Source organism: Falco rusticolus, chromosome 4 (assembly GCF_015220075.1).
Source record: "Falco rusticolus isolate bFalRus1 chromosome 4, bFalRus1.pri, whole genome shotgun sequence".
Taxonomy (NCBI): domain Eukaryota; kingdom Metazoa; phylum Chordata; class Aves; order Falconiformes; family Falconidae; genus Falco; species Falco rusticolus.
This window is the reverse complement of record NC_051190.1, coordinates 76,838,001-76,865,580: the sequence shown is the minus strand read 5'-3', so window position 1 is coordinate 76,865,580 and position 27,580 is coordinate 76,838,001. Positions and strand designations below refer to the sequence as shown.

Here is a 27,580-nt window from a genome sequence, read left to right as displayed (position 1 = left end):
TGCATGCAGAAGCAGCTGGCAGTCATTCCCTTCACATTTACTCTCTCTGGCTGCACTGAATAAGGTTATGGAAAGTTTCATTTCTCCGCAGAGATGAAATACTGATGCTATTTCCAAATGCCAAGACTGCTCTCAGAATAAGGTCCACATAGACTTACAGAACACCTTCCACTCCAGATTTTTCTCCACCAGCCAATCTATAAACAGATTATGTGTTAGAAATACTTGCTTTGATACATGTTCAACACAGGAAGAAAATCAGGACAGCTGTATCAAAAATTTTGATTCTTGGATTGAAAATTAACCAGCAATTTGCACCCAGTCATGCCAAGAAAGCATTTGTGGCTTGTTTCTGTATTAAGATCAGAGCTAAACACACACACACTGAACCATTTAGAGGCCCAAATGATTTCTGGAACATCTTTTCCTTTTGGAATATTACTGCTTGGTTTCTTTGACAGCCTCAGAGATCATGCCTTTGGTCTACTTCCAGCTGGTTTTACACAATCACTGCTCCTCACCCACATGAAGATGCACTTACTGCTCCTGTTAGTGGGTGGTTTACTAAGGACTCTGCTGGAAAAAGTACAACTGCTGCCAGTTCTTTATATTGCTAAATCAATCCTGCACCTCCCCAGATCCACATACAACAGCTATTGAAGAAAGCTCTTACACCTTTGATTAGAGGAGCTAGACGTGTTAATGATTTTTACCTATACTTCTTCCAGACTGGGCTGTGTGCTCAAGTTTCCTGAATCCAGCAGCATCCCCTCTGTTGTGCCTTAAGAGTTTCACTTGCTCTTAGATTAATTCATGCTTCTCATTCAGAAGGAGGCCCAGAGTGCATCAGCCTCATGTAGTTCCCCCTCTGTTGCTAGCACATGCTTTATATTTTCTCTTTTTTGAAGACAATATATTATCATCTCTTTGGTTACAATATGGGCATCAAAACTTTCCTTTACTTAGTTTAATTATCTTAATTCTATATAATATATATACACACATACTATATACGCTTCTATATACTCTTTATATACTACATACTATATATATCCATACACACACACACACACACTTACATACAAAAAATTACCAGCAGCACTAGAAATTACTTGCCCAGATAACTGCTGGAGTTTGTCTGTATTAAATAAATCGCAAGCAATAACACACAAACCTTAATCTAGCAAGGCTAAGTGCCTGACTTACTAAAATCACTCTAGCAGAACCATTTGTGCTACTAGCATAAGCATCACTGAGATGGATCGCTGTATCTCCTCCTGGGCAGTTTTTCCCAGGGGTCTTTGATTTTTCATTTTCTCCCACTACTCCAGCCTTCTGACAATCTCTTTTATTTCCTATATTCTGTCTTGAGAGAAAGGCAACGGGTCTCTCCTGACACCATTTAGTGCCATTACAAATGGAAACAGGCAGATTTTAAATGACAGCCTGAGAAACATGCTATTTCCCCTTTCCTGGATGCTCCCCACTTTGTGATCTCCCCCTTGCAACCTACCCTAGAGCTATCTAAGGACTCAGAAGACAAAGCAGTGCACAAATAATTACCAGATTAGGACTGCCAGCCATTTGTCTATATATCTGACACACAGACACTTTATGACTTGTTAGATTCTCTTCCATTGTATGAGAAATTCAGCTTTTTTTTTAAAAAGACATCATTGGTATGAGGAGTATTCACCTAATGTGGATATCTACTGTGAATCCACACTGCTGTTACATGAATTCCCTTGATGAGAAATGTATTCAGCAGTGTCTGTCAAATCTAGACCATGATTTGCTTCACCCCAGAACACTGTACACACCTAAAATTAAAGAAGCAAATCCTACTTCATTTCTCCAATAAACTACTAGGTGAAGTTAATAATATGCTTTCAGACTTCAAACTTTTGGGTTTTTTTTATCACCACATTATACAAGTATGAAACAAGATTTTTGCAAAAAAAAAAAAAAAAAGCAAACATAGTCTCCCGTGTCCTTCCAGCTGCTAGGAAGGAATGAGTTACTGCTGCACCATGGATCCCTTCCTTACCCTGTGTTACAGGCTGGTGACTGCAGCAGTTAGTCAGACATAACACACTCATCTCCATTGCACTCGTTCTTGAGCTTTGACACACATACATCTACAGCCGCTTGATACTGCATCATTCAGTGATGTCCTCCAGACACATCCTGTACAGTCTTGGTTTGCTGCCCTCAAAGGAGCACAATCTGGGCCACACAGACATCCTTAGGATGTATCAAAACAGCTGGAGCTTCCTTCTCACATCTGTGTCAAATGGAAGCCTTTTTCATATTTTTCCTCTTTGTTTTCCTGAAAAATCTCACTTCTGATATGACCCACCCACTAAACAGACTCAACTGTCTTAATGCTTTACTTTAAAAGGTCACCAGTCTTGGTACAGTGATCTTTTTGGAGGTCAATATCTGTAACACAGAGAAGAATGAAAACATGTACAAAGCATATACACTTTGAGAAGTGCAATTTTTTTGTTTCTAGGAAGACTTCTGCACTGATGCAGATCACCTTCAGGCGACTCAGGCAATTTTTCTACTCTTTACCGCAGGTAAAGAAGTTCTGTGTATAAGCTGCGTGACCTAAAAACACTCCCCCTCAAAGCTATGGCTCATGTGTCTTTTTGGCATAAGCAAAGCAGCTGAAAACCTACAAGTCCATTTCTGTATATTTTATCTGCCTCTAACAGTAGGTTGGCCACTTTGTTGTTTTTGGACAACTGATTTCAGAGGAGCAGTATCACATTTGCACTCTGACCCTTTAATAAAAAAATCACAAGGAGAACTTCATGCAGATGGCTGATAAGTGAGATTACCTGGAAATTCAGGGAGATTCTGGCTCTGAGTTACATATTCACTTGTCACTTATCAATAAGGACAAAGTTAACAACTAGTGAGGCAGCTCAGGTCCATCAACTGTGAGCGCCCATTCAAAGCCTGTCTTGCATAAGCAGTGGTTGCAGAAATTCACAACCCACTCAGCACTTGCTTAATTCCCAAGGCAACTCACTTGCTTGAGTTACTCCACACTGAAATTCACTTCGAAGACATTCCCCTTAAGTAGCTCTCATCACCCTCTTTTGCAACACTGGAGACCTCGGTTTTGTTCTCAGTCTGATCCATTAAATGAGCAGACAGACATTCACTTCACTGCCATGGTGGTGGTCCCTACATGCGAAATGCTGATAATGACATATATTTTGTATGTAAAATACTCTGAATTAAATTTAAAAACCCCCATAGTTTCTAATATTTTATATTACTATATAAATACATTTATACACACTATTATCCATTAAATAATTGTCTATTTAAAATGTTATAAAATATAGTATATATTATATATTAAATTAATATTACACATTTTCTCAAATATTTAAATGAGTGAAAACCAAAACAGGTTTAAAAACTTTTGAACAGGTGTTAGAACTGCAAAGAGTCCCTGCCGACATAAGCTTGACTGCATCCTCCCTGAAGGGTGTCCTTTTTGCAGACAGCACATTATTGTTGCTGCAAGAACTGCAGACTACTCAGGAACGGACATCCAGTGGACTGCACCACTGAAACTTGCACCCTTATGTCAGGATGTACTTCTTCAGCATCTTCACACAAATTACTAGTCTTCTTCAAAAACAAACCCCTACTTCCAAGATCTTTGAAGCTTTCACTCCAGCCCACATTTAACTCGCTATTTTTGTAATTTAAACTGATAACGATAGTAGCGCCCTAGAAAAAAAGATCCCTTTGCAGAGCACAGCCATGAAGCCCCCTGGGTGTGCCTGCACTTCTCTTCAGCAAGCCCACCAGGCTGGGTGGCAGAGGACAGCTATCAGAGGAAGGTCAGGCCCAGCCACACAACACAATCGCAGCGCAGCATTGCATCCCTCTAGTATTCAATGCAGCTGGTAAGTCACCTCACCCTAACTGAGTCAGATACTGCCCATGGGCTCCTGGGAGGCATGTGGGATGAGATTGTTTCGGGATTTGTTTCCCAAGTTTAAAATATCTAAACTCTTTATCCTTTCATTTTCACGTTTGAGAATCACTTTCAGTGTTTTTTAAGAAATAAGACAGCAAGCTTAAAAATACTTCTCCAGTCGTTGAAAAAACTATATATTTTCTGTTCACCAGTCCTCACACAAAACAGGAAAGAGTTTAACGCTTTTTTTTAAAGGTAATTTGAGAACTTTTCACATGCAGTTCATATGTAGAAAAGATCTATGTAAATAGAGTACTGTGTTATTTGTTTTGCAGACTGTTTGCATCTTCATGCTTTTTAGTGACAGAAAACCAAGATAAAAGTTTCGTGGAACTTCTCCAAAACTAAAAGACACTGGATGTTATAACTTTCAAAAAAAAAAAGTTTGCTATATTTTTAATGATTTCTTTGAGGCATTAATTTTTGTCCTTGGCATTGACTTGTCTATTCAGTCTCACAGAATGTTACGAAATACTCCCATGCAAATGTATCTCAACAACTTCTATAAACTTATTTTTGGCACAAAGGACTCTCCATGTAAAATTATTTGGGAAGTCAGAAGCCAAAGTCTGCAAAATATTTAACTTCCTTCTCATTTCCTGTTGTCCCCTACTTGTTTTGTGGAAGCGTGCAAATCCATTTCAGAACCAACTTTGTATGACAGTGAAACACCTAACTTAGAAGAGCATTTATGGGTGCAGTCCTTTCTGTCAAACATCTTTCCTTTTTGTTCTGGGCATCCACAAAAACACTGATAAAACCACATTAGAAGAGAAAAGAGTTCTGTGATATTACCAGGTAGATTCATTGGCAGACATATGAGAGATTTATTTCGATGAGGAGGTCCTTCACTGGTGTTTGCCAGCAGGCACATCCAGTCTGCTTGGCACCCAGACGTAGTCCACATCTTACCACCATTTATGACATATTCATCGCCTTTTCTCACAGCTTTCGTCTTGATACCTATTTCAAAACACAGGAAATTAAGGGTTATTCTTGTGAAGGAGGGATAAACCGGTCCCGGAATGACCGGCAGAGTCGTTCCCTTGCTCTCAGACAGACAACTAATATTTGGGTCTCCCTGCGTACGCCCCCCACGTCCTCCAGCCCTTCAGGGCTGCACAAAGCAGTGTCTGGACAGCTCTTGGAAGGCAAGTGGTGAAACCGGACCACTTCTCTCATGCTCCTTTAGGTGGAGTCTTCATCCCAGTGGATGAAAGCAGAAAACATTCCCTACGTAAATTTGGTTGTCAAAAACTTGGGCCAGAAACATTTCAGTCTGGGGTCATCTGTATTACATCTCTGATACTGTGCACGTTAGCCACCGAGGAGGCCATTAATTCCAGAGTCCTGACTCAAACTTAAGCCTCAATATCTGTGTATGCATAAAGTTATATATATATATATACACGCACTTCCTGCATGTTCTTCGTCAGAAAGGCATAAAAATTTCGAAGCCAGGAAACTTTCAAAAGGCCAAGTCTAAGTGCTAAGAATGTCTGTGCATGGAGTTCTAAACACCAGGCATTTATACCCCCTGGCAAAAAAAAAAAAATAAAATCATATTTTCATCCGTGAGCGTTCACATCACACTGCAAGCCCTAGCTGCACAGACAGCCGGAGTGAATCATTAGTTATTTTTTACAATCCAACAGAATTTCCAAAGGGCTGGCTTCTTTCCCCTGCAATTCTTCAATTAAAAACCCCAACTGAGGAAGGCTCTCCAACAGATATCTAGCTATAGGTAGGGATGGTACCACACCCCTAATAGCACCTGTAAATCTAATGAGACTATAAAGTCCATAAGAGCCCACCTACTGAGGGAAGCGGTAACTTGGTGGGTAGGCATCAGACAGCAGGTGGAGCGGGCAGGCACATTGAAGTCAGCTGGTTATACCTTCATACACACCCACCCCAGTCTGCGCATGAACCTTCTTCCCAAAGCTCTAAACATAAACCAAAGCAAAAATCAAGAATCTGATCTTCATTTACAAGGTAAAACGGGACTGAGGTCAGCATGGCTGAAAAGAAGCCTTGTTAATGGAGGAACTGGGGAAAAATGATGGGAGAAAATTATCTAAGTATAAGACAGGGGAATATCAGATAAAGTTATGGCTAAAGGAATTTACAAGCAGCTAATGATGAACATCAAAGGAAAGAGATAGTACTAATGTGGATATATAGCTATTCAGTCAATGAAAAGACTATGTCAAATCTGTCCAAGGGACCTGACATGATATTCTCTCTAATAATGAAGGCAAACAAACCGAAGAAATCTAAAGTACTGATGCTCGTAATACACGCACACAGACACTGAACAATCATATATATGGAGATTAAATAATAAACGAAGGACACACAGTAGCCAAAATAAGAAATACAAGACTGTACTGAAGCAGTATGAAAAGGATGGAGCATACATGGTGATTTACATCACACATCCCTTTGTTGTAGAACAGCTACTGGAGAGATTAGATAGAGGTCTCATGGAAGGTCTGCAGAGGAACAATGAGCACTCTGATGTTACCACAAATGTAAACAGTTCTTCCAAGCATGGCGTCACAGGGGACTAACCACCCAAACACAGACTGAAGAACAAATGCCTCGCTAATGGGAATGTTCAAGTGCTCCCAGATGTGATAGCTGACAGTTTGCTTCAAATGCTTGAGAAACAACTAAAATCAGCTTATGAAGAGTTGATTCTCTTTAACTCTAATAAGAAGAAAGATTATCAAATCAATAAATAAGTTTTATGGCTAAAATACAGAAGGCTTAGAAAACCTACTTAACAATTTACTTAAGCCTCAGGGATATGGCTATGACAATAATTTGGAATAATTGACTGCAATTTTCTCCCTGATAGAGCATAGCTCTAGGAAAAGGCTACTTCACTGGTTGCTCCATAACCCATTTTTGGCAGGTCCACACCACTGGCCCTGTAGTGCCTATAACTCAACGAGTTGCAGAGCATGCTGTGAGGGCCCCTTCTAGGAAAGGCCACAAGTCACCATCAGAAGGATACAGCTAGTGCCCTATAAGCAACAGGGCTGGTCACTTCACCACTCCAATCACAACATACTTGAGTCTCAAGTTTTCTTCTACACTGTGCTCTTGAATCCAGCCATGCATCTTAAGAGATTTGACGAAAGGCAAGGTTGGCTTTAACTTTTAAGGTCACCATTACAATCTAGGATAGGCAATGCATATCCTTAAAGTAAAAACTGAAGAACACATATCTAGAATTTACATCATCAGCACAGGAAAAAAAAACCGAAAACTTGCAAGAAATAGCTTCAAGTCTAACTGAATGAATAATCACTTCAAATAACAGGAGATAGCCTACAGGAAAGGAAAGAGATTAATCATCAAAGTAAGCTACAGTTGGAGGTCAGAAGGTAAGAACTGCCACAGGTCAAACCAAGTTAAACCTTGTGGATGAAAACGAACAAAACTGAAGAAGACTGAGGCAGCAAACAAAAATGTTTCAGCCACAGAAATGAGAAGTGAATGAGAAAAAATATGAGGCATACAGAGGATGCCTCAAAAATAAGGAAATATTTCACATGAGATTATAAAGATATAGCTGACAAAGCAAGACATCTACAGGAAGGACTGTCCAGAAATCAAAACTAGTGAAAACAGAAGTTGTTTGTTTTGGCAATCTGCACAGCCTCAGAACACATTTGGAAAGAAAAGACAATTCAATTTACCAGTGGCACCTTATTTAAAACCAACCTCATTTGTTTATTACAAAAATGGATTTTCTAGAGAAAAGCAGAACACTGTTGGACCCAAGCAAACTAAAATTGATGCTACAAGGTAACCATGAGTTAAAATTTTGAAAAGATAAGAATTAGGACAAAAGTGGGAATGTAGGTAAGGAACTTGGTGAAAGGGAAGTTGCATCAGTTTGCATTAAAAAAGGAAGTGCTGATGTGCAGATGTGCAGGAAGCTACTACCTGGATATCAGCCTTTGGACAAAGCCTTTAACAATCTTTAAAAGAAGAATAGGAATACACTAATAAAACTTGCTGGTGACACAAACTTGGGAGACATCACCAACACAGACAACCAAGGTATCGCCCAGCAAGAGAGGATTGATCTTGAGTTTTCAAATTCAACACTGGAAGTACAAGCAGTTAGGCACAAGGTAATACAAATGATCGCTTGGTGTCTTATGATGTTTCAGCAGCATAGTTAATCACAAGATTCACTAGCCAGCAAACTGTTGTGTACACTGTGCATATCAGAGGGTAGTATTTCTATTAGGCTTGGAGAAGCATTTGTACCATTATAGACACCGTGTGCAATTTTGGTTTTTCATGCTCAAAAAAAGATGACCTAAACCCAGAAAAGCAGAAGGACTGGATTCCACTGAGACAAAATGGGCCAAGATATCTATGTTGAAGAGGTAGATGTGAACAGAGTTACTTGGTGCAGTTGCCTGGAAGACATAACCTGAAGAAAGGGCGAGTGTCTTCCATGATGCATTTTTACATATCCCCCCAAATTATCATTAAAACATTACATAAATTGTAGAATAGTAGTGAAAGATAATGAGACAAAATCATTAAAACTGACACAAATGTGTATGCTTTGCAGTACCAAGAATCCTAAAATCAAAGACAGACACTTTCTATACCAACTGTTCTGTACTGCTCTGCTCAAGTCATCTCTGTGCTAGTTTTGTTGTACACAGTCAATACTACGTACAATATACAACAACTACATCTGAAAGCAGCCAGCTGCTCCTTCAAATTCACTTGACATTTATTTTAGACTAATATACACAGTCTTCTTTGTTCTATTGAATTTTGAATAAATTAATTCAAGGCACCTTTTACTTCTCATGTAGAGAAATTTTTTTCTTCTGTGTTCACATCGCCTTCAGTAATTTTGGAACTGGTAGAAGATAATGCTAGAGGTACCTTATTCTGTGTTCATTCTTTGGTTAAAAATATATTGGCTTACATGGCAGAAGTATGTCCCCAACCTTTGTATGTGAACAGTTGCTATGTTTTACTACCCCTTTACTTACCTAAGGGACTCAAACATCCCAATAGCATGAGAAACCCAAGGATGTATCAAGTGCAATTACACGCAGTTCAGTCTACTTTAAAGCTGGGCCACCTGGAGGTGGCAAGTTCTCTCTGCCTTGTGCAAACCAGTGCTACTCAGAACATAAGCTAGTGCTGTTCGTGCCTAAGTTGTCCATTTAATTACCCTCTAGAAGCACTGTAAGCTGCTTTCTGGATTTATACCAGGGATCAGATCTTCCATGACAGCTGAAAAAGTATTGTCATTTCATCCTGCGGTCTGCCTCCCAGCTGCAGTCTGGGCTCATCAGATAATGCTAGTTGATTCCAAATTTCTCTTTAACTGTATTAATCCAGTGTATCACACCCATTAAGCTAGATGATAAACAACATGCAGCTAAAAGAATATTTATGTTACTTATTATCTGGAACACTGCATCAAAAATTCGAAATCATATTTAGAAAGTTCTTACAATCATCTAATTATACTAGAGAGGCATTAATTAAAATAAATAATGTTGTATTTCCTACATTAGCAAAATTCAAATTTCAGATTGTTTTAATGAAAAACAAGTCTATAAATATTATGGAATTTTTCTTATGAATAAAATCAACTAACTAGAAAGAAAAACAGCAACAGATCATGCAGTAAGATTATTTCATTATCCCCATTAACTCTCTTGAAAACTACTTGTTGCACCCTAATGGTGAACAATTATCTATTTGTCTTGAGAAAACAACGGGATATGGACATAGGACTCTGCTGATGAAAAAACTTCTGTGAAACTTGTCAGTTTTGTCTGCAGGAAGATGCTGTCTCAGCAACTTGTAAGAGCATCATGTGTGTTCTTACTTTAGCCACCCTGTGTCCAACAGTGACACCTCTAAAAGCGGTTTCTTGTCATTCCCTTTTCCTTGAAGTCCATCACAGTCAGATGAGATATCTTTTACTTTTTCTACGATATCTGTTTTAATTGATGGTTCAAATTATCTACTGCCTCAGGCACTTCAGAATAATGGTTTCATTTTACCACATTTTTAAACATATTCTTGCACTAGAACAAGAAAAATAGTTGCATGCAAATAACTCACAAAGCTTATAGATCTGACATGGCAAATTCTTCATTAGCTGCATATAAAACAATCACCAGTTCAAAGACATTTTTGCTGCACAGGAATGATGGAAGGGGCTGAGGTGAAGTAAGAACAAGCAAGAGGAACCCATTGTGGAAGTGACACCGGCATTTTCAGAACAAACTAGCTCTGTAATTTGCCCACATTCAGTGGGAAGGTCTGTTTTAAGGAAGTGCGAGTTTTAGTACAGTTGAACAGGCTACACTCGCTCTCTTGTAGGTCTGCAGATTGCACAAGTGACAGTGGCTGTGCAGCTACGGAAGGCGCTGGAGGGCTCCCTGCCAGGGGTGAGCTTGAACAGAACGGGGAGGCAGCAGCAGCAGCACAAACAGGAGGAAAAACACAGGGCCAGCATGACAGCTGCATATTAACCTGTTGTGCTCAGGCTACACAGGGTTATAGCTATTGATTCACTGACAAATATGTTCAATTTGATGCATCAGAGACATGTATTACTGCTCCTGGATTTTGCCCTCACCACACTACCCTTTCCTTCCTTTATATTTCTTACAAATTATAGCAGCAACGGGAAAGGTCAGGGAAACCAGATTATTTCCATTAAAATACCAGGCTGTCTAAAACTGGCAATTTGCTAGGTTAACTTACTTGCGACATCTGACCCAGCTCCAGCTTCACTGACTCCCAAGCAAGCCACAACATCTCCAGCTATAGTCGGCATGAGAAACTGTTTTTTCAACTCATCAGAACCAAACCTGCAAAAATATAACACAAAAGATAGGACATTAAAAGCTTTTGAAGGTGGATTTTCTTTACAAGTTAGTTACAAATTTTGTTCTACCCATACAGTTATTAATTTTCCTCTGATTAGGTAAAACCTGTCCTAGAGCCAAAAGACAGAATAGATACCCTCCAAAGCTATGATTCAGAGCTTTCACCACAAGTGCAGCCGCAATCATTTTAAAAAAAGTTTTTACAAGTATGCAGGCATCTTACTCCCACAGAAATCTGTGCTCTAGATGCCCAAAACTCTGATCTTTATAACTGTTGTTTTGAGAGCTCTCAGATCTATAGTCCCTGGGGTTTCCCCCCCAGTGCCCCCGTACCAGTCTGCAGTCAGCCAGGATGGAAGACCTGCTGCCTGTATATCTGTTGACTTTTGCACCAGCTCTTTGCCAGGTTTTAGTGGCGACTGAAAAGTTGTGACATGTGATGGCCACCCTCTGCAAATATCTGTGTTCTTACGTTATTTACATTATTAGTATTTCACATCTGCATTTAAATCACACAGTGCCATTAGTGCTTCTTCCCAGCTGTTCCTCTAGTCCTCAAAAAAATAAAAAGGGAAACGGCAAACTGTTGATGGCATTTTAACTCAAAAAATTCCCTTGGCCATATTTCAATTCAGCTAAGAGACACCCTCGTTTTCTCAGTGTTTAGCTGCTTTCATGGATTCAAAACATGGTCCATCTCATTTCATGGTTGATTTTGTCCTAATTAACATTTGCTGATTTGTTCTTGCAGTGTGAATGGTGAGCTCATGGTCTAGTTTTTGAACCATTCTCGTGCTAGGCTGAAAAATCCCTCAGGTCATGAGATGGCTTTCCTGTGAGCAGCAATGCATAGAAGTCATGTTCCTCCTCAGGCTCCTCTTCAGTATGAGGCTTCTCAGGTCAGCATCTCCACTCATCTCCTTGGAATTGCTGGCTGCCTAAGCAGGCTGCTGTTACCTGGCCCTCCTCCTAAAACACTGTCCCAGTACTTCCAAAGGAGTGATGCCATTTTAGCTAGAACTGACCCATCCCCTCCACTGCAACCCTGACACAAAACAGTCAAAGAGCACAGGACAGCCAGAGAACAGGCTGGGAGCTGGCAGGCACTTTCACTGAGCACACAGGGAGCTCAGTTCCTAGCTCTGTCCCTGCTGATAATCATGGCAGCAATCCCAAATAAATACAAGAAGCGAGCTTGGAGTGTTTACCCCTTCCTCCAGCATACTGAGACAAAGTCCCCATGTCTGTTATGCAGTGTATTTTTTTTTTCCCCTTCTTCTTTCCTTGGGACATGATCAAGTATAGCCAGATGAACATTCATTAGACAAAAAAGCCTCAACCAACAACAGGAAAAATCAGATTATGAGAGGAGCTAGCAGGGATTTTTGGCAATGCTTTCTAATGCTTAAAACTTTGAAAACCTTTAGTTATTTCAACAGAGGATTTCCATGACAAGAACTTTTCTCAGAATAGTGTTTTTGGTTTGATATCTTTGTTTGTTTGGTTTAACTTTCAGAAAATAGTTCAGCTCTTCCCAAAAATGAGGCTACAGAAGAAGCTATTTTGCAATTAAAAAAAAAATATCTGGCAACACTATCTTCAGAAGATCATGGGTCTCTGTGCCTTGCAGGAAGGGCATGCAGCTCAGCAAGCAGCTGGCTATTGTGCTAGAAATATGCTGTTTCTGTAAAATTCTGCCCATCTTAAATGTATCCCAGAAAAATCTCAGGTTTGCATAAATGTAATACCCACTTTTTTCCAGTTTAACAGCTCCAGAATTAGAAAACCCTGTTTGCAATGAGATCATGCTCTGGCTCAAGACAGACCAGACTATGCCTGCTCTCTGGGCCAGGGCCATACCCCAGAGTATAGTTTCCCATGTGATTAACTGTGAAGCCTTAGCACTGCTCTAAAGTGTATTTTCATGCATATGTGCATGTATGCACACACATGAATCTACAGCCAATAAACCAGAGCTCCTTGCTGATGCTGGGTAACCCAGAAGTCCAAAGTGTGAAATTCAGACACATTTAAGAGTAGCATGAAAGTGGTTCATCCTTTCTTGCTCCACACTTTCGAAGTAACATCGGTGGAATGTCCTTAATGCAAGTACAAAAATGACAATGGTATAAAATCTTGTAAATGGTGAGTAAAAGGAAAACAAAACCATGACAAAATACAGATGTAAGTACACTTCCTTGATACACATAGTTCTGTTTAAGTGCTCTGCCAATTAGCAATTTGAGGTCACCTTTATTCATCTCAAATATATATAAAAATCTGGTTTCTGACAGGTTAGATTGCTACATTGAATGAAAATATGTCTATCGCACATCATTATTCTGATCTTAATTGGGCTGATAATCATCTTGATAGAATCACAGATCTTATTCACTTTTGTTTATTCTGCTTCTGGGGAAAAAAAAATGAGCTGAAGTGAATTAATTAAATTAGTAAGGAAAGTTCTGTGTAGAGCTGACAGATACACTAGTATGATACACTATTAAGTACAAATTGAAATTCTGAATATGAACAGCTGCAGGCAGTTCTAACACGGCTCTCAGCATTTGATGAACTCAAGCTTTCTTGCACTGGAGCTCAGACATTCAAGCACTATTCTCCACTAAAGCAGAAATAAAGCAAAAGAAAAAAAAAAGAAAAAAAGAGTTTGTTTCAGATGATCTATGCATTATTCTACAGTATCTCAAAGATGACACAACAGTTTACTGATGAACTTCCTAGGAACAAAAAGATGTCCTTTAGGCAAAGAACAGGGCCACTGACTTACTGTCACTTTCTTTCTTATGTACTAGCAAGAACTGAACTTCTCCATTTCTTTTTTCTGTTCTGCTTCTAGACTCAAACTATTAATAACGCAGTAGCCACGTGCCACGCTTTTGCTTCAGTGTAGTCCTGCTCAGGCATTTTACCATCTGATATCCAGATCCAGATTAGCAGTACTCCTTGGATCTTCAAGATACAGGAAAAGAACCAAGAAAAAACAAAAGGGAAGAGATACTCTTTACAGGCACAGAAGTTGTTAGAAATACATCGTGAACAGCAGCAAGCACCCTTGGGCAGCGTAGAAGCCTCATTAAGTTCAGTAATTTACATAACCTGGATTTAAAAGAATCTATGCTGCAATCAGCTTTATCTCCTTGAGTCCCTATTTCAGCCAAGATCAGAAGACATGCAAGTTCAAAAAACCCACACATTTAGAAGACTTTTTTTTTTTTTTTTGGTGAAAGATAGTGTAAGAAAAAAAGCAGTAAGAAAAGTGCTCTGGCTCCCAGTTTTTATCAAGCCTTTAAGCTTCAGTTATTTGAATATTTTATGAAATGAATTGCTCAGTTTGAGCTACTGTGATGTTCAGAAATGGATACAGATGAGAAACCTGTATGGACTACCTGATGGGCTACCTCATGCAGATGAGACTATCTGAAGGGCTTTGGTTAAGAGTGATTACATCAATCTTCTATTTATTTGGGAATGCATTTTGCAATAAAATGCAGGTATTATAAAAAAGGAGTCATATTAAAGATTACCCTCTTCAGATCATGCAGTTTTTCAGAGGTGCTCATGTGGCTGGTATCCTGCTGCAACCACACCAGCTCTGGAGACCTCAAGGCTGCCAACCAGACAACCTGCCACAGTAGCATGGCCAGGCTGTCACCAGCAGCTGGAGATCAAGGGTACAGGAACAGTGAGAAGCTGTTTTGAGGAAAGCTAGTTAGAAGTAGCTGCTTGACTTCATATTGCCCAACTGTACTCCTCTGGTCCGGTTAGACTTTCACAGATTTCAAACCCACCAAGCAGCACAACTGGCTATGGATGCAACATTCCAGCAGTGCTTAATGATACTTTTTTAAATGGCCTGTGGAAAGCTGCACCTATAAGTCTCTGCTCTGGCTCAGGGCAAGAATTGGCCTATCTTATGTGCACTGTACAAACTTAAGTACCAAATGTGAGAGTAAGACAACTCAGTATGTCTGTTCTTGAAGAAGCACAAACTCAGGATTCCCTTACATTACGCCAGTGGGAAAGCCACCCGGGTCTTGAATGACCTCATTTTCATCCTTGTCCCAGCTGATAAGTGGATGACCCTGCTTTTCAAAACTGCTGTTCTGATTATCAGCTGCAGCTTCTCTACAGCAAACAGGAAGAGACAGTGAAACTAACTTTTCTGACATTAATTCTCAGGTATGCTGCTGCTCAGGGTGGAGAATGAATCAGTGACAAGTAAGCTGATGAAACAGGAAAGCACTCTCTTCCCACTAAATAATCATCATTGTCCTTAGGCTTTTCTATAAATAATAGGAGGCAGCGGGGGAAGAAAAGTAAAGTTTACTGACTACTGCCTAGATAAAGGAGCTTTACACTGATCTGGTATCACTATGGATGTGTCACCCTACAGGTTTGTTTACAAGCCCAGGGAAATGTATCCCATTCACTGCCTCAGCTGAGAGCTGCTTTCTCCACTCTAATTGCAAGCATGAAAGCAAAGCGAAGTATTATATCTGAATGCATGTGAAAGACCTGACAGAGACTTATGTTCAGAACCAGGTACATCAAAGGTCAGATCCCTGCTGACAAAACATTTTGCATTTATTTCTCAAATTTACAAAGTGCTACTGATTCACTTAGAGGAATCTGTGAATAAAAAATGGAGCAGTCTGGGAATCTTCAGGAGAAACAAAACTAGTTTCTCCTGTATCTTTTTGCACAATAGAAATGCATACAAATCAAAACCTGCAAGGTTGCTTCCAAGTATGACCAGGAAGATGACTTCCTAAATGTTGTAAAAAAAAATAATCATAAAGAACAAAGTAAAAAGGGGAAGGAACAGTGAACAGGCAAACAGATACGGGTAGCATTTTCATTATTTTTAAAATTAGAACTATTACTACAATGCTCTTCTCATTTAACTGAATATCTGAAAGACCTTCACGAACTAAACATTGCAACAGCTTATCACTGAAGCAAGAAAGCTGTGGAAGCTGCAGAAACAGCATCAGGAGGCATCCTGACTCTTGAGACTCTAGATCTTCTAAGACTTTATTTTTCAAAAGCATGAACGTTTTAAAAGCTCTGTGTATATGAGCGTGTGTGAACATGTGTACCTATCTGTTTAAATTACTGTGGTGTCTACATATGTAGTTAAGGGAACATCTCTGATTTATAGTGGCAGAACATCTTAAGGATGTATCACATTCACCGAGTTGGTTTGCAGGTGCACTCAATACATGCTTGGTGAATGCTAAATAAGCCCAGTCAGGAAAGCCAACAAAGGGCTCCAGACTTATTTTAAAAGTTGTTTAGGAGATGATGGTTGACTCCCATATTACTGTTCACTTTGTGCATCACTGATGCATCATCTGTAACAATGCATAGTTCAGATACAAAACTTAGATTATCTCTTTGAACTTGTTTAGGATCACCACAGTACAGAGATACCTTTAAAGAAACCATCCAGGTTGCGAATGCAATTTGAATCCATGACCCAAGACAAGCAGCTAGCCCTCTCACTATACTGCATGAAGTAAAGCTGCACCTGTGCAAAATGTCCTGCAGCAGCCAGCTTTCTCCTTCCATTACCAAGTTTCACTTTTACATCTGAAGAGTGGGACACTGTACTGTATAACTAGTCACTGGCATTAACAGTGAAGGAAAAGTTCACTAATACAGATGCAAATCAGTTCCAGATTTCATCATGTTAACAACATTTTCACATTTGCTTTGCAGGAACATCCACTTTAGGATTTCACTAGCACAAATGTATGAAGCTTCACTGCTTTGCTGCAGTAGAACAGAGTAACAGAAAGCCAAAAAACCCCAATGGAACAAAATCCCATCTTCTTTTACCCACAGATTTTTTTAAACCCCTGGGAATAAAAGGCTATTATGAGGGCAAGGTAATATTCTCTGAAGTCTTTAAAAATACTAGTTTTATCCTCAGTTGGACTATAACTAAGCTACGGTTGCAACAGACATACTGAACTCCATGCTTTCAGTAAGCTTTTGGTGTATTACACAAAGAAGAAGATTTTTACAAAGATTTCCCCTGCTGAACTCCAAAGTTGCAAATACCAAGTAGAAGGATAAATGGATGCAAGGGAACAGAGCCTACATTCCACATTCTGCAGCAGATTTACAGGCATTTTAATTCAGAAAGTGGGGGGGGGGGGGGGTGGCTGCGGCAGAACCCCAACAATCCAATTGCTTTTCTGTGCAAAATTCCCTTCTTGTATCTCTGTTTTGTGTAGAGAAATTCCTGACTTCATCATCATTATTTGAATTTAATCCCCTCCACCACCTTCCAGAATTTTAAGCATATCCATGTTCCAAGGGAAAACTGCTGGACCAGCCTGTCACCTCCCTCTAGCTTTGCAAACTGCTTTGATGCAGAATGTCTGTGAAACTACTACAGGAAGAAGTTGGTAACTGCCACTTTTATTGAGGAAGGGAAAAAAACACCCTAAAACAGATTCAGAAAGTGCAGGATCCTGAATGACAGCAAGTGATAAAAGGGGAACACGGACACAAGCAGATGAGAAAAAAGCAAAATGAGTAATTGCCTGGAATGGGCATACTTAAGAAGCATGACACATGCTACAGTTTTAGGACTTACAGCAGTATTGATCATTATTTCTGAAAAGTCACAGTCAGTGAGGAGCACCTTGTTAAGCTGGAAAAAAAGCAAGTAAATTATAAAGCAGAATTAGACCGATCCTAATCATTACAACTAAATGCTTAGTATGACTGCACTGGGATATCTGGCTAAGAAAAAGCACAGCCACTAATAGGAAGATTCTAGAATTAAAATTCTGTTATTGGTTGTGGCACCGAGGTTCTGTGTTTGTAAATGTACCATCTACTATTAAACAAGGCCTATGTTTTAATATATAATATTCTAACATGAAAAAAAAAAAAGTATTTTCTCCCCTCAACCAAGCTGAGAGGTAGAGAGCAGTTTCTTCCTCAGGCGTTACTGAAGCACAACTAGACAGTAAATCTGCACAGAAATGTTTTTTCTACTCTTATACAGATTGGAGTTTAGGTCTAAACACATGACAATTTGGGTTGTAGACTAAACCAAACTTTCTGAAAATTACCTTGTAAGAGCAGGAGTAGCCATGCCAGCTTGCACTCCAATGGCCATAGGGATACCTCCACAGCGAATATTTCCCAGCTCTTCTGCCACGGCAATGTTATAGGAGAAGTCCAAGCCCATGCCGCCATATTCTGAGGAAAAAACAAATCTGTGACACTGGCATTCTAGACTGGCATAAGCAACCAACAAACAAAAAAAAGATATCACTACTGCAAGGACTTGCCAACTGCCATTTCACTGCTAATTTTTAAAGATTTGACAATGACCAGCTTTCTTTTCAGAAAGGCGATGACCTGCTGTTGTTTACAAAACCTGAATGTAAAATTGCAGCTGCTCCGGTTACCCACACGTGCACACCATGTGAACACCCTGCATAGCACCATTACTTCTACTGGAAACAGCGGGGCGAAGTGATGTGCTGCTGAAAACAACATTGGAAGGGAAAACTATTCTGACAGCAAGGTCACGCGAGCAAATCACCACAAGGTAAGAAGCGCTTTCATTTCTCCGTGGTAACGCCTGACGCCTGCTCTCACCCCCAAAGTGCTCAAGTGGAGCTCGTCTCTCACATGCAGCAGTCAACTCAGCACAGAGCAAGACCACGTGCAGGTTGTGTCCCTATGTTGAGTTACTGCCATGGCTCAAAACCTGCATCAGACACAAGTACAATACTCAACACCTGCATTTCATATCCTGGCACCTGGCCGGTGCCGTCATTAAAGCATTTTTCATCAGCAGGAGGCTGACAACCCAGGGAGCTGGCTGGGCACCAGCACGGGCTGTTCCTCCTCCCCACATTCCGATCTGCAAACTCAATTAAAGAGGATATTATTCTTCACCTCCTTTCCATGCCCAGGGCTGATAAACCCACCACAGAGCACAACACAGAAAAGTGCTACATTGCTGTGATGGATGAGCTAATTTCTAGCTGTACTAAATAGTTTATAGTCAAAAGGAAATATGGTGAGAAAGGGAAGGTTACTGCTTGACGTCATTAGTTGACTGAGAAGCTTTGATTAGATAACGTTTTCCTCCTCTTTTTTTTTTTCCACTCATTTGAAGACCAACTAAGAAAATGTCAAATAAATAGATATAATCCCCCACCCTTCACACACACAATAAGGGGCAGACAACTCTCTTCCATTTTGACTTGCTGACATCAAACACTATCTTAGCTCACCCCTTTACTGATGTGCTTCGCAGTTTTCAAAAAACTATTAGTAATTAAAAATCAAAACACTACAGTGCATACAAACACAGGGCTTTGTGTGCTATCATCTGTTTCCTAAACCCACCAACACTATCTTTGTGCATCCTTTTTCTGCTGAAAGAAGGGAAAACACAAAAGGAAAAGGTTAAGTGTGAAGTTCAGTTTTCAAATAACATTTCTCCTTAGGTCATCGTGAATAGCCTGCATTATCAGAACTAAAAACACAGATACACTTCCAAACTTTTTACCTGAAAACAAAGAATGTGTCTTAAAAATGTACATAACATTAAAATTCTTACTGGGTGCTTAAGCAGTACAATGAAACAACAGTAATATGGAAATGTGTTTAGCGTAATACAGTCTAATTCTCTTGCCTTTACAAAGCTCCCATCACTAAATAAATGTTCTGAGTAACAGTAAGGCATATATGCACATGTAAAGGCAAGGCTATTTCAAGATGTGTGGTATGAGAGAATTTTTGCTAATTTATAAGATTCTATAACACAGTTGTAATAGATAACCTGAGTTTTGGCACTGCACAAATGCTTTCCATTTGATTTTGGTTTTTTTTAATCAGTCAATCATTTTATTGCTAAACTACAGTACTGATTTTGCCTTTCGTTTTGTCTGTCAAGCAGTTATATTCCTGACTTTCACTTAATTTCACGAATCAAAACCATAATTTCTTGATTTACCCAAAGCAGCTTCACAGGAGCAGTGCTATGCACAAAACTGACCCAAAGAAGGATTGTTTTATGCAAGTGTATGGCTTACATATATATTCTTTGTTCATAATAAAATTCATTATATATTACAATATAACAGACCCGCCTTGCTCTCATCTGAGATAAGTTACTAAGTGGTACATTTCAAAAACAAAATGCTGCAAAAGGCCAGCTGTCAAAGCGATGACAGCAAAGGAAATTCCTACCAAACGGAGGAAATGATCAGAACAAACTCTCAGGAGCTGAGAAGGTGGAGGGGGGGAAGCTCTGCCAGATGAAGAGATGATGCATCCTTTGAAGATTTTTTTATAAAATCTGATGATTGATAATGCAAGAGATAACCACAGATACAGACCAGGCAGGAAAGGCAGAAGCAAATGGTAAAAACCATTAACCAGACAACACCTAAATTTTTCCATAGTTCTGTTCTAGGAGCCAAGGAGAAAGATTTTCATGAAAAATGTGAGTGGTTTGATGGAAAATTATAGGGAACACCTTTTCTAAACCCAAAGCACTTGATCACAACAGATTCACTTGCCAGTGCAGCCTGTGCAGCTACAACCCCAACTAATAAGGGCAACTTCGGGCATGGTTAAAGACAGTGTCCCATCTCTTCGGAGAACTCGATCTCTGCACCAAGACATGCTGCCCAGGGTGTCACACACAGCAGCAGCAGACAGCGCTGGCTCCAGGCGCTGGTGAAACTTTCTGTTTTCCCCAGCACATGGTGGCAGCCTGGCTTCCACAGCCCAGCTGCTAGCATCCAGCTAGGTGTTATGGGGCTGGTCCAAGCACATCACCCTGAGTGCCATGGGTCTCAACGCTTAAACTGAGACAAAACCACCAGGTTATTCTTATCTCACCTGCTGCATCAAGTACAGTGAATGTACGTTTTAATTTTTATTTGGAAATAAGGCTTACTCTATTCAGAATAATTGTTATTTGCAATAAGGGAATAAGCTGGTGGTAGGAGGGTCATGGTCACCAGTTCATCAACAAACACCACTTCCTGGAAGATGCAATGCTAATAGGTCAATTTACTTTTCTATTAAGAAAATCAAACACCATGCATAATATAATTTTTGGTGGAAAATCTGTAATGAAAGGAACCAAATCAATTTCAGATTAGATTGCATTTTTTTAAAGAAAGAATAAGAAGCTATATGTAAATATTCACATGTAAAATACATCTAGGGTCAATATTTCATTTAACTTTAAAATGAGATGAGTGACCTTTAGAGAATCATTTCACTACGTTTCCATTTTTAACTTGCAAGAAATATTAAAAGAACAAAGAAAAGCAATACTAGGCAGGAGGTCTAATGAACTAATGCTTTTATAATTCAAAACAGGTAGAAAAAGGCAACTCTGCTATATTTAAATTGTTACTGTTTTGATGACAATAGCACAACTTCCAGCTGTTCAACAGTTTAGTTTGGTATCTTATCCATTGTTCCATTTCAGGTTCTTTTACAAAGAAATTAAATTATAAAGCCCAAAGCAAGAGCACATGAACATGCAAATGAACAGATTCTGCACTGCAGACCATGGGCAGGACCCACACGGGAGCAGGGGAGAAGTGTGATGTGACTCAGGAATGAAGGACTGAGGCTGAGCTTGGGAAAACAAGGGAGAGGATGGGGGAAATATGTTGTTTTAATTTGCCAATTTTCATTTGGACACAAATCCATTTTTACTTGGCAGCAAATTAAACGAATTTTCCCCAAGCCAGTGATGGTAACTGGTGAGCAGTCTCCCTGACTTTATCTTGCCAGCTGACCCTTGACACCCTATTTTCTCCCCTGTCCTGTTGAGGAGGGGGAGCGATTGAGCGGCTGGGTGGGAGTCTGGCTGCTGGCTAAGGTGAATCCACCACACCATGGTCAGTGTATTAACCTATTTTCCTTTTAAATTGGCTCTGTGCTTTTCTACTAATCACCACCACCATGTTATTTTAACACCCACCCCCCACCCCCCCAAAAAAATAAAAAAGCTCCTCATTTTGTATAGACCACCTTATTTCTACAAGTTTGTGACACTGCCAGCAGAGTGGGAGCCCAAGAGAAAACAGCAAGTTTTAAAAAGCATAATTTTTAAAAATACAGATGTACATTCCACGACACCTGATAATTTAGGTTATCAGGACTTTCGTATATTTATATAGGCAGACAGAAAAGGTGATGCCCAAAACCACAAACACAAGAGCAAGACTATCTGATCTTCAGCTGCAACATGTCAAAACAGAAACGCTGCTGAGATCAGTTGGGAAAGCAAAGACTATCTATGAAAAATGGACTTTAAAGGCAAAGGAGAAGCTGCTGTCTTTCATATAATTATTCCATTTTTGTGAAGACCAACACATTTCTTGTCACTTGATCAGCCACAGGCTCTCTGTTCAAATTTGACTCTGCTCAACAAGATAGGCTTGAAGTCTCTCATCCAAATTTTGTAATTTATAGAGTGTCTCTATTTGGAATTTGCTTCTGAACCCCATCTAGTAGCCGTCAGCGGGAATGACAACATCTGTGGTGAAAAGGGTCTGTAAGTGAGTTGAAGCAAGGTGAAACAGGGAGTCTTTAGAGGGTTTTAAGAATGTGAGTGAGCCTAGAAAAAGGAATGGTGAAAACACACCACAGCTGTATTGGTAACTCAATCTTAAATGCTTATTTAATTTATCTTGTTGATTTACATAGCTTCCGAAGTTTACATACAGTTTATCTACACCAAAGGAAGTCACACAGTACTATTTCTACTATTGGTATCTAACTCAGTGCAAGAAAAAACAAATGTGTGCTCTTATTTCTAGTGACTAGAAAGACAAATAAAACATGAATCAATTCCCATTTTGAAGACAGGTCTGGGAAACTCCTACATCTGACACTAGGATGACAGTTAATTGCTAGTTTTCATCATAGCCTACAATTTTAAATCAAAAGAAGCAAAATTTAAGTGTTCAAACTTTCCTCACCTGTCATAAATATAGTTAAGAATTTAAACTCTGGAGGACTACAGAGCCTTGAAGTTGCATAATTACAAATGTCATCAGGTAGGACAGTACAGAAATTGTACTGTAATCCCTTTCCTCTTCTTTGCATAAAAGGAATTTAAAGAATTACCAAAGGTGTACTCTCCATGTTGTGCAATTTCCCTCAAATCCATTCTGAAAAGTTGAGGTGTTCAAGCTCAGAAAACAACTCTGCCTTCTTGGTTATTTGTTTTTTGTTGGGTGCAGTGGAAAAAAACTCTCATTCTGTGTAACAGGAACACTGTGAGTCCACTTCAGTCTTGTTGAGATGAATGCAGAGATACTTTTTGGCTGTTTCCCCAGCAGCAATTCAAGCACACATACAGAAAAAAGAAAGAAATAAAACCCTTGTACCAGCTTCAAAGCTCCCCTTAACAGATTACATTAGTCAGACGGATCAAACGCCCTCAGTCTGACTGAAAGTTTGTCCCAAACCAGGAAAAATCAGAGTGCTTTTATAATTTTGTTTGTCTGATCCTAGAAAGATCACAACCACGTACAGTACTTGATCTCTTACAGACACTCACTAGTTAATCCAAAAACTCCAAGGCAGATAAAGACCTCTTCTGCTAACCAAAGTTTTACTTGTAATATCACTCTTGTGATCCAATATTCTTTGGAAAAGGAAAAACACGTCTTGGCTGTTCTTTCCTTTTCAGACATATACAGCAGCACAAGCATAGTCCCTGAGCAATTAACAGTACGAGCTGTATGTTCCTGCAGTACGCGTTGCTACAGAAGTCATCACGGTTGCCTCTTCAGAAACTTTAAACATACTGAGATGAGTAAAGCGATAGGATCTCTCTAGCACTGTTTTAGATTAAAACAGAGCTACTCTGTTTACAGGAGAAACTTCCCCCGCATTGTAAGGATAAAACCCCCCAATCTATAAAAGCAACACCAAATGCCAAGTTGGAGCTTGGTGCAGCACGGACACATTTAAAGAGGTTTCAAAGCTGTCTAATACGCTGCTTTAGAAAGCCAGAGCAGTACATCCTAAGCTACCAGTTGACAACAGCTGCACTTGTTTCCCTCTGACTTCAAAAACCTCCCTCAATAATTTGTAAGGTTTCTTTATTTTCTGAATACTTATGTAGTGTCACCAACTGCCATCTAAGTCACCAATCACATCTGCATAAATCTTCAAACTCAGATGAATATCAGACCTCTTCAAAAAAGCAAGCACACAACCCCTCACAAATCATATAGAACAATGTTATGGGGAAGGAAAAGCTAAGCTGCACAGTACAACAGAATAAAATGTCCATGTGGCAACACAAGAAACATTAACAGTGTACAAAGACACAGTAGCAAAAAAAAACCAAAACAAACAACCCAAGATTTCACGCAGTCCCAAGCACCAGCTATCGCGTCAGCTCCAATGCAAAAGAAAAACTGGTTCCTCAGTCATCTTCTGCCTGCTTTTAAAAGAGATTGTTTTTGCTCGTCAGCTCTGACCCAACATCAATTCCACAGAAACCTAGTTAAACCATCCTACTTTTTCCTTTAAGGTTGAGAAGTACAGATCTCAATTATTGCACTTTGAAAATGTCAGTAAAACTAAATGCCACAGCATGAAGAAAACAAGAAAAAAAGACATGGAAAAATGAAGTCAAGAAGTATATAAGCTGAATATCACACACCTCCTGAGCTTCAGTGGCAAAGCCATGCTACTTCTCATGGGGTTTCTCCTTGGGCAAGCTCATAAACAAAACATAGCCTATGTTTCAAGAACACCACCTCTGCAACCTCCCTGCTGCTTGAAATCAGTCAACCAGCAACAACTGCCAGCCTCCTTATGTACACTGAACATATACATTCCTACAACCTGTTGCATGCTCATAGAATCATAGAATGGTTTGGGTTGGAAGGGACCTTAAAGATCATCCCTGGTTTAAACTTTGCTTGTGAATACTCAGTTTAATTCTCTGAGTCAGGTTTATCCAGCAGGGAATACTGCTTCTCTCCAGCTTGAAGATTGCCACCCTTGTGAGGAACAGGCCAACATTGCATCAACATCCTTTACAGAGCACGTGCCCGCTGCAGTCCTACTGACACCACCATGAGTCAGCCCTCAGAGGCATCAAATCTGCCTTCAGGCTTGATGAGGCATCTGTCGGCCCCATGTAATATGTGCTTTTCCTCCCAAGCAAATGACTGCACAGCTGCTTTTTTAAGCACGTTCATTGATTTTGAACAGGTATTAAACCAATTAATCTCACACCTGTACAAAAAATAAGCAGATACATCATCTTTATGTGCTGCTGGTGCTACTCAGGACTTCTCTCACATGAACTACCACAACCTACTACAAAAAGTTCATGTTACTCCGCATCACAGCAAGTTTTCTTCCAACAGGATCTGAAGTATGAATACACAAATAAATATTATAAGGATTCTACATTAATTTACAGACATTCAATATCCCATAGACAAGCAGGGAAAGAAAATGGAAATAGACTTATCAATAGGTAACAGACAGCCTAAAGAACATTTCCAGTTTAAGCACAACAGAGAGAAAAGATGAGTAACAGGACTGAATATAAGTACATACATTTTAAAGGATTCTTTAGAAACTGGATGAAAAGGGGTCAAGACCTGAGATCAGAAGAAACTGTGCTCAGTTTTACAGCAAACTTTATGAGCAAAAAGCAGACTAATTCCTTTCATTTCTTAAAGGCATCAGTATTCAAAAGATCCAGAGCTCATTCTGGCTCTTTGGAATTCCACATAAATAAATAAATAAACTGAAAAGCAACACTATGTGATTCAGGGATTAAACAGATTTATTATATTTGCTACTTATTAAAATTTCTATGCTCAAAATTAATACTACCACCTGAAAGCTGTGTTTTAACTTTCTTCCCCACAAGATCTTTTATTCCAGGCCAAGCTGAAACTAGCTTGTAGGAAACCTGCATTTGTCTGACACGGAAAACTTTAGCCACTTAGCTCAAGATGTCACACACTCCAAGACATGAATTTTACTAGCTCACAACTTCAAAAACTTGCAATCTCCAAATGGAGTTATAAACTGAGAATTAAAAATGTGGGCATCAGGGGAAGAAACTTGACAAATGCTGGTTTTGAATAAATTCCAGAAAAAAGGACTTCAGAATGTGTGCAGTAAATAATTAAATGAATCCTGGATATGCTCTGGAGCTAGCCTGGCTAGCACAAGGGGTTTAGTTCAGTAGCAGCAAACTCAGAACAGAAGCACACCACAGGAGGTTCCACAGGAGTTTCTGATCAGCACTTACTTACAGGACTAAATGATTTTCCAGAGGCTGACTCCTTAAGTCCTTGAGAAGCTGGGCCAGATACTGAAAAAAAAAATGCCATGCCATCCCAGAATACCTGCCACATCACACATCAACATATTCTTAGGACAGTCACAGGGAACAAATCATCAAAGAGACATCCATCAATTAATGCCACAGCCAGAAGCACACCACTCTGCCATTAGTTAATTTCCTTGTTTGTTAAGTATTAACAGGCAAAATTCTCTTCAGCTGGCAACGTGGGCATCCCCAGGCTGCTGCAGCCACCAGCACTGGCAGGGCTGGAGCTGCCACTTCCAGCTCCTCATCCCCAGCGAGCCCCAAGCCCTCACCCCGCGGGCCAGGCTGTTGTGCTGCTGGAGCATCTCCAGGTGTTTCAGTTCCCAATTACAGCAGAGACCAAAGAACAGCATCTTCTGTATTTTGTGGTTGATGGTGAAATCTGATTGGTTCTGAAACTGCTTTGAGTTTTTGCAAAGCAATAAAAAGGAGCATCCCTGTTTCTGAGCAATTGAGTGTGGTTAGCTGCTTAAGACAAAACCCAAATGTTCAGTTTTCCAGGAAAGGTCATGGGTTTGATCTCAGAGTGGGGAAAAAAAGTCAAATTAAAGTTTTTATAACATAAAATTGTATTCTTTTGTCAGTCATTTATATTCCAAAAAACATATAAAGGAAATTTCACAATAAAAACCCCTTCTGGGATGAAAATGGAAAATTTTTTGCAGTGTCAAAACCAGGGGTCCTCAGACTTTTTAACCAGGGGGCCGGCGCATGGATGCAGTGGCAGGCAGTCATCTGCGGCTGCTTGGTTTCCCCCCCCCAGCCCTGGCGGGGGGGCGGGGGGGTCTGTAAATACCGGGGGCTGGATTAAGGACCCTGGGGGGCCGTATCTGGCCCGCGGGCCGTAGTTTGAGGACCCCTGGTCAAAACAATGCATTTCCCCTTCTTTTTCTCCGACCAAATAGATATTTTAGTAAAATGGACATGTTCCCATGTTTGCTCTATTCTTGATAAGTTTAATGGAAAAAACATTTCATTGACAACTTTTATTTGGTTTAAGGAGTGTGGATAAACACTTCAAGCACTGTTCTAGAGCTGAAAATACCTGGCGCAGTTCTCATTTTTGCCTATGTTTCTGTGTGCATCCTTGCCCTTAAGATTTGTCAGCCATACTGTATCATAAAACAGATTATCCCTCTCTGTTTGCAAAGGCATTAACACATTAGGATTCTAATATGAACTGCAGTCTCCAATGTGAAATACATTACATGCTATTTTTACTTACATTGCAATTGCAGGGTGTGTCTCATATGTGGT

General features: G+C 39.8%; 1 protein-coding gene and 1 long non-coding RNA gene across 2 annotated transcripts in view; one reads left to right on the top strand and one right to left on the bottom strand.

Moving 5' to 3' along the window:
- The window catches only part of LOC119147660 (probable acyl-CoA dehydrogenase 6), a 90,132-nt gene that overhangs the window by 16,458 nt on the left and 46,094 nt on the right, over nt 1–27,580 (bottom strand). The window contains exons 3-5 of the mRNA XM_037386942.1: nt 18,024–18,153; nt 10,787–10,893; nt 4,805–4,972 (exon numbers count right to left, since the gene is read on the bottom strand). Coding sequence (XP_037242839.1) covers nt 4,805–4,972; nt 10,787–10,893; nt 18,024–18,153 — 405 coding nt within the window. The remainder of the gene's footprint in view (nt 1–4,804; nt 4,973–10,786; nt 10,894–18,023; nt 18,154–27,580) is intronic.
- LOC119147663 lies at nt 18,160–24,303 on the top strand. Its single transcript, XR_005104105.1, has 2 exons — nt 18,160–18,508; nt 21,422–24,303. It is a non-coding gene; the product is annotated as an uncharacterized LOC119147663 (long non-coding RNA).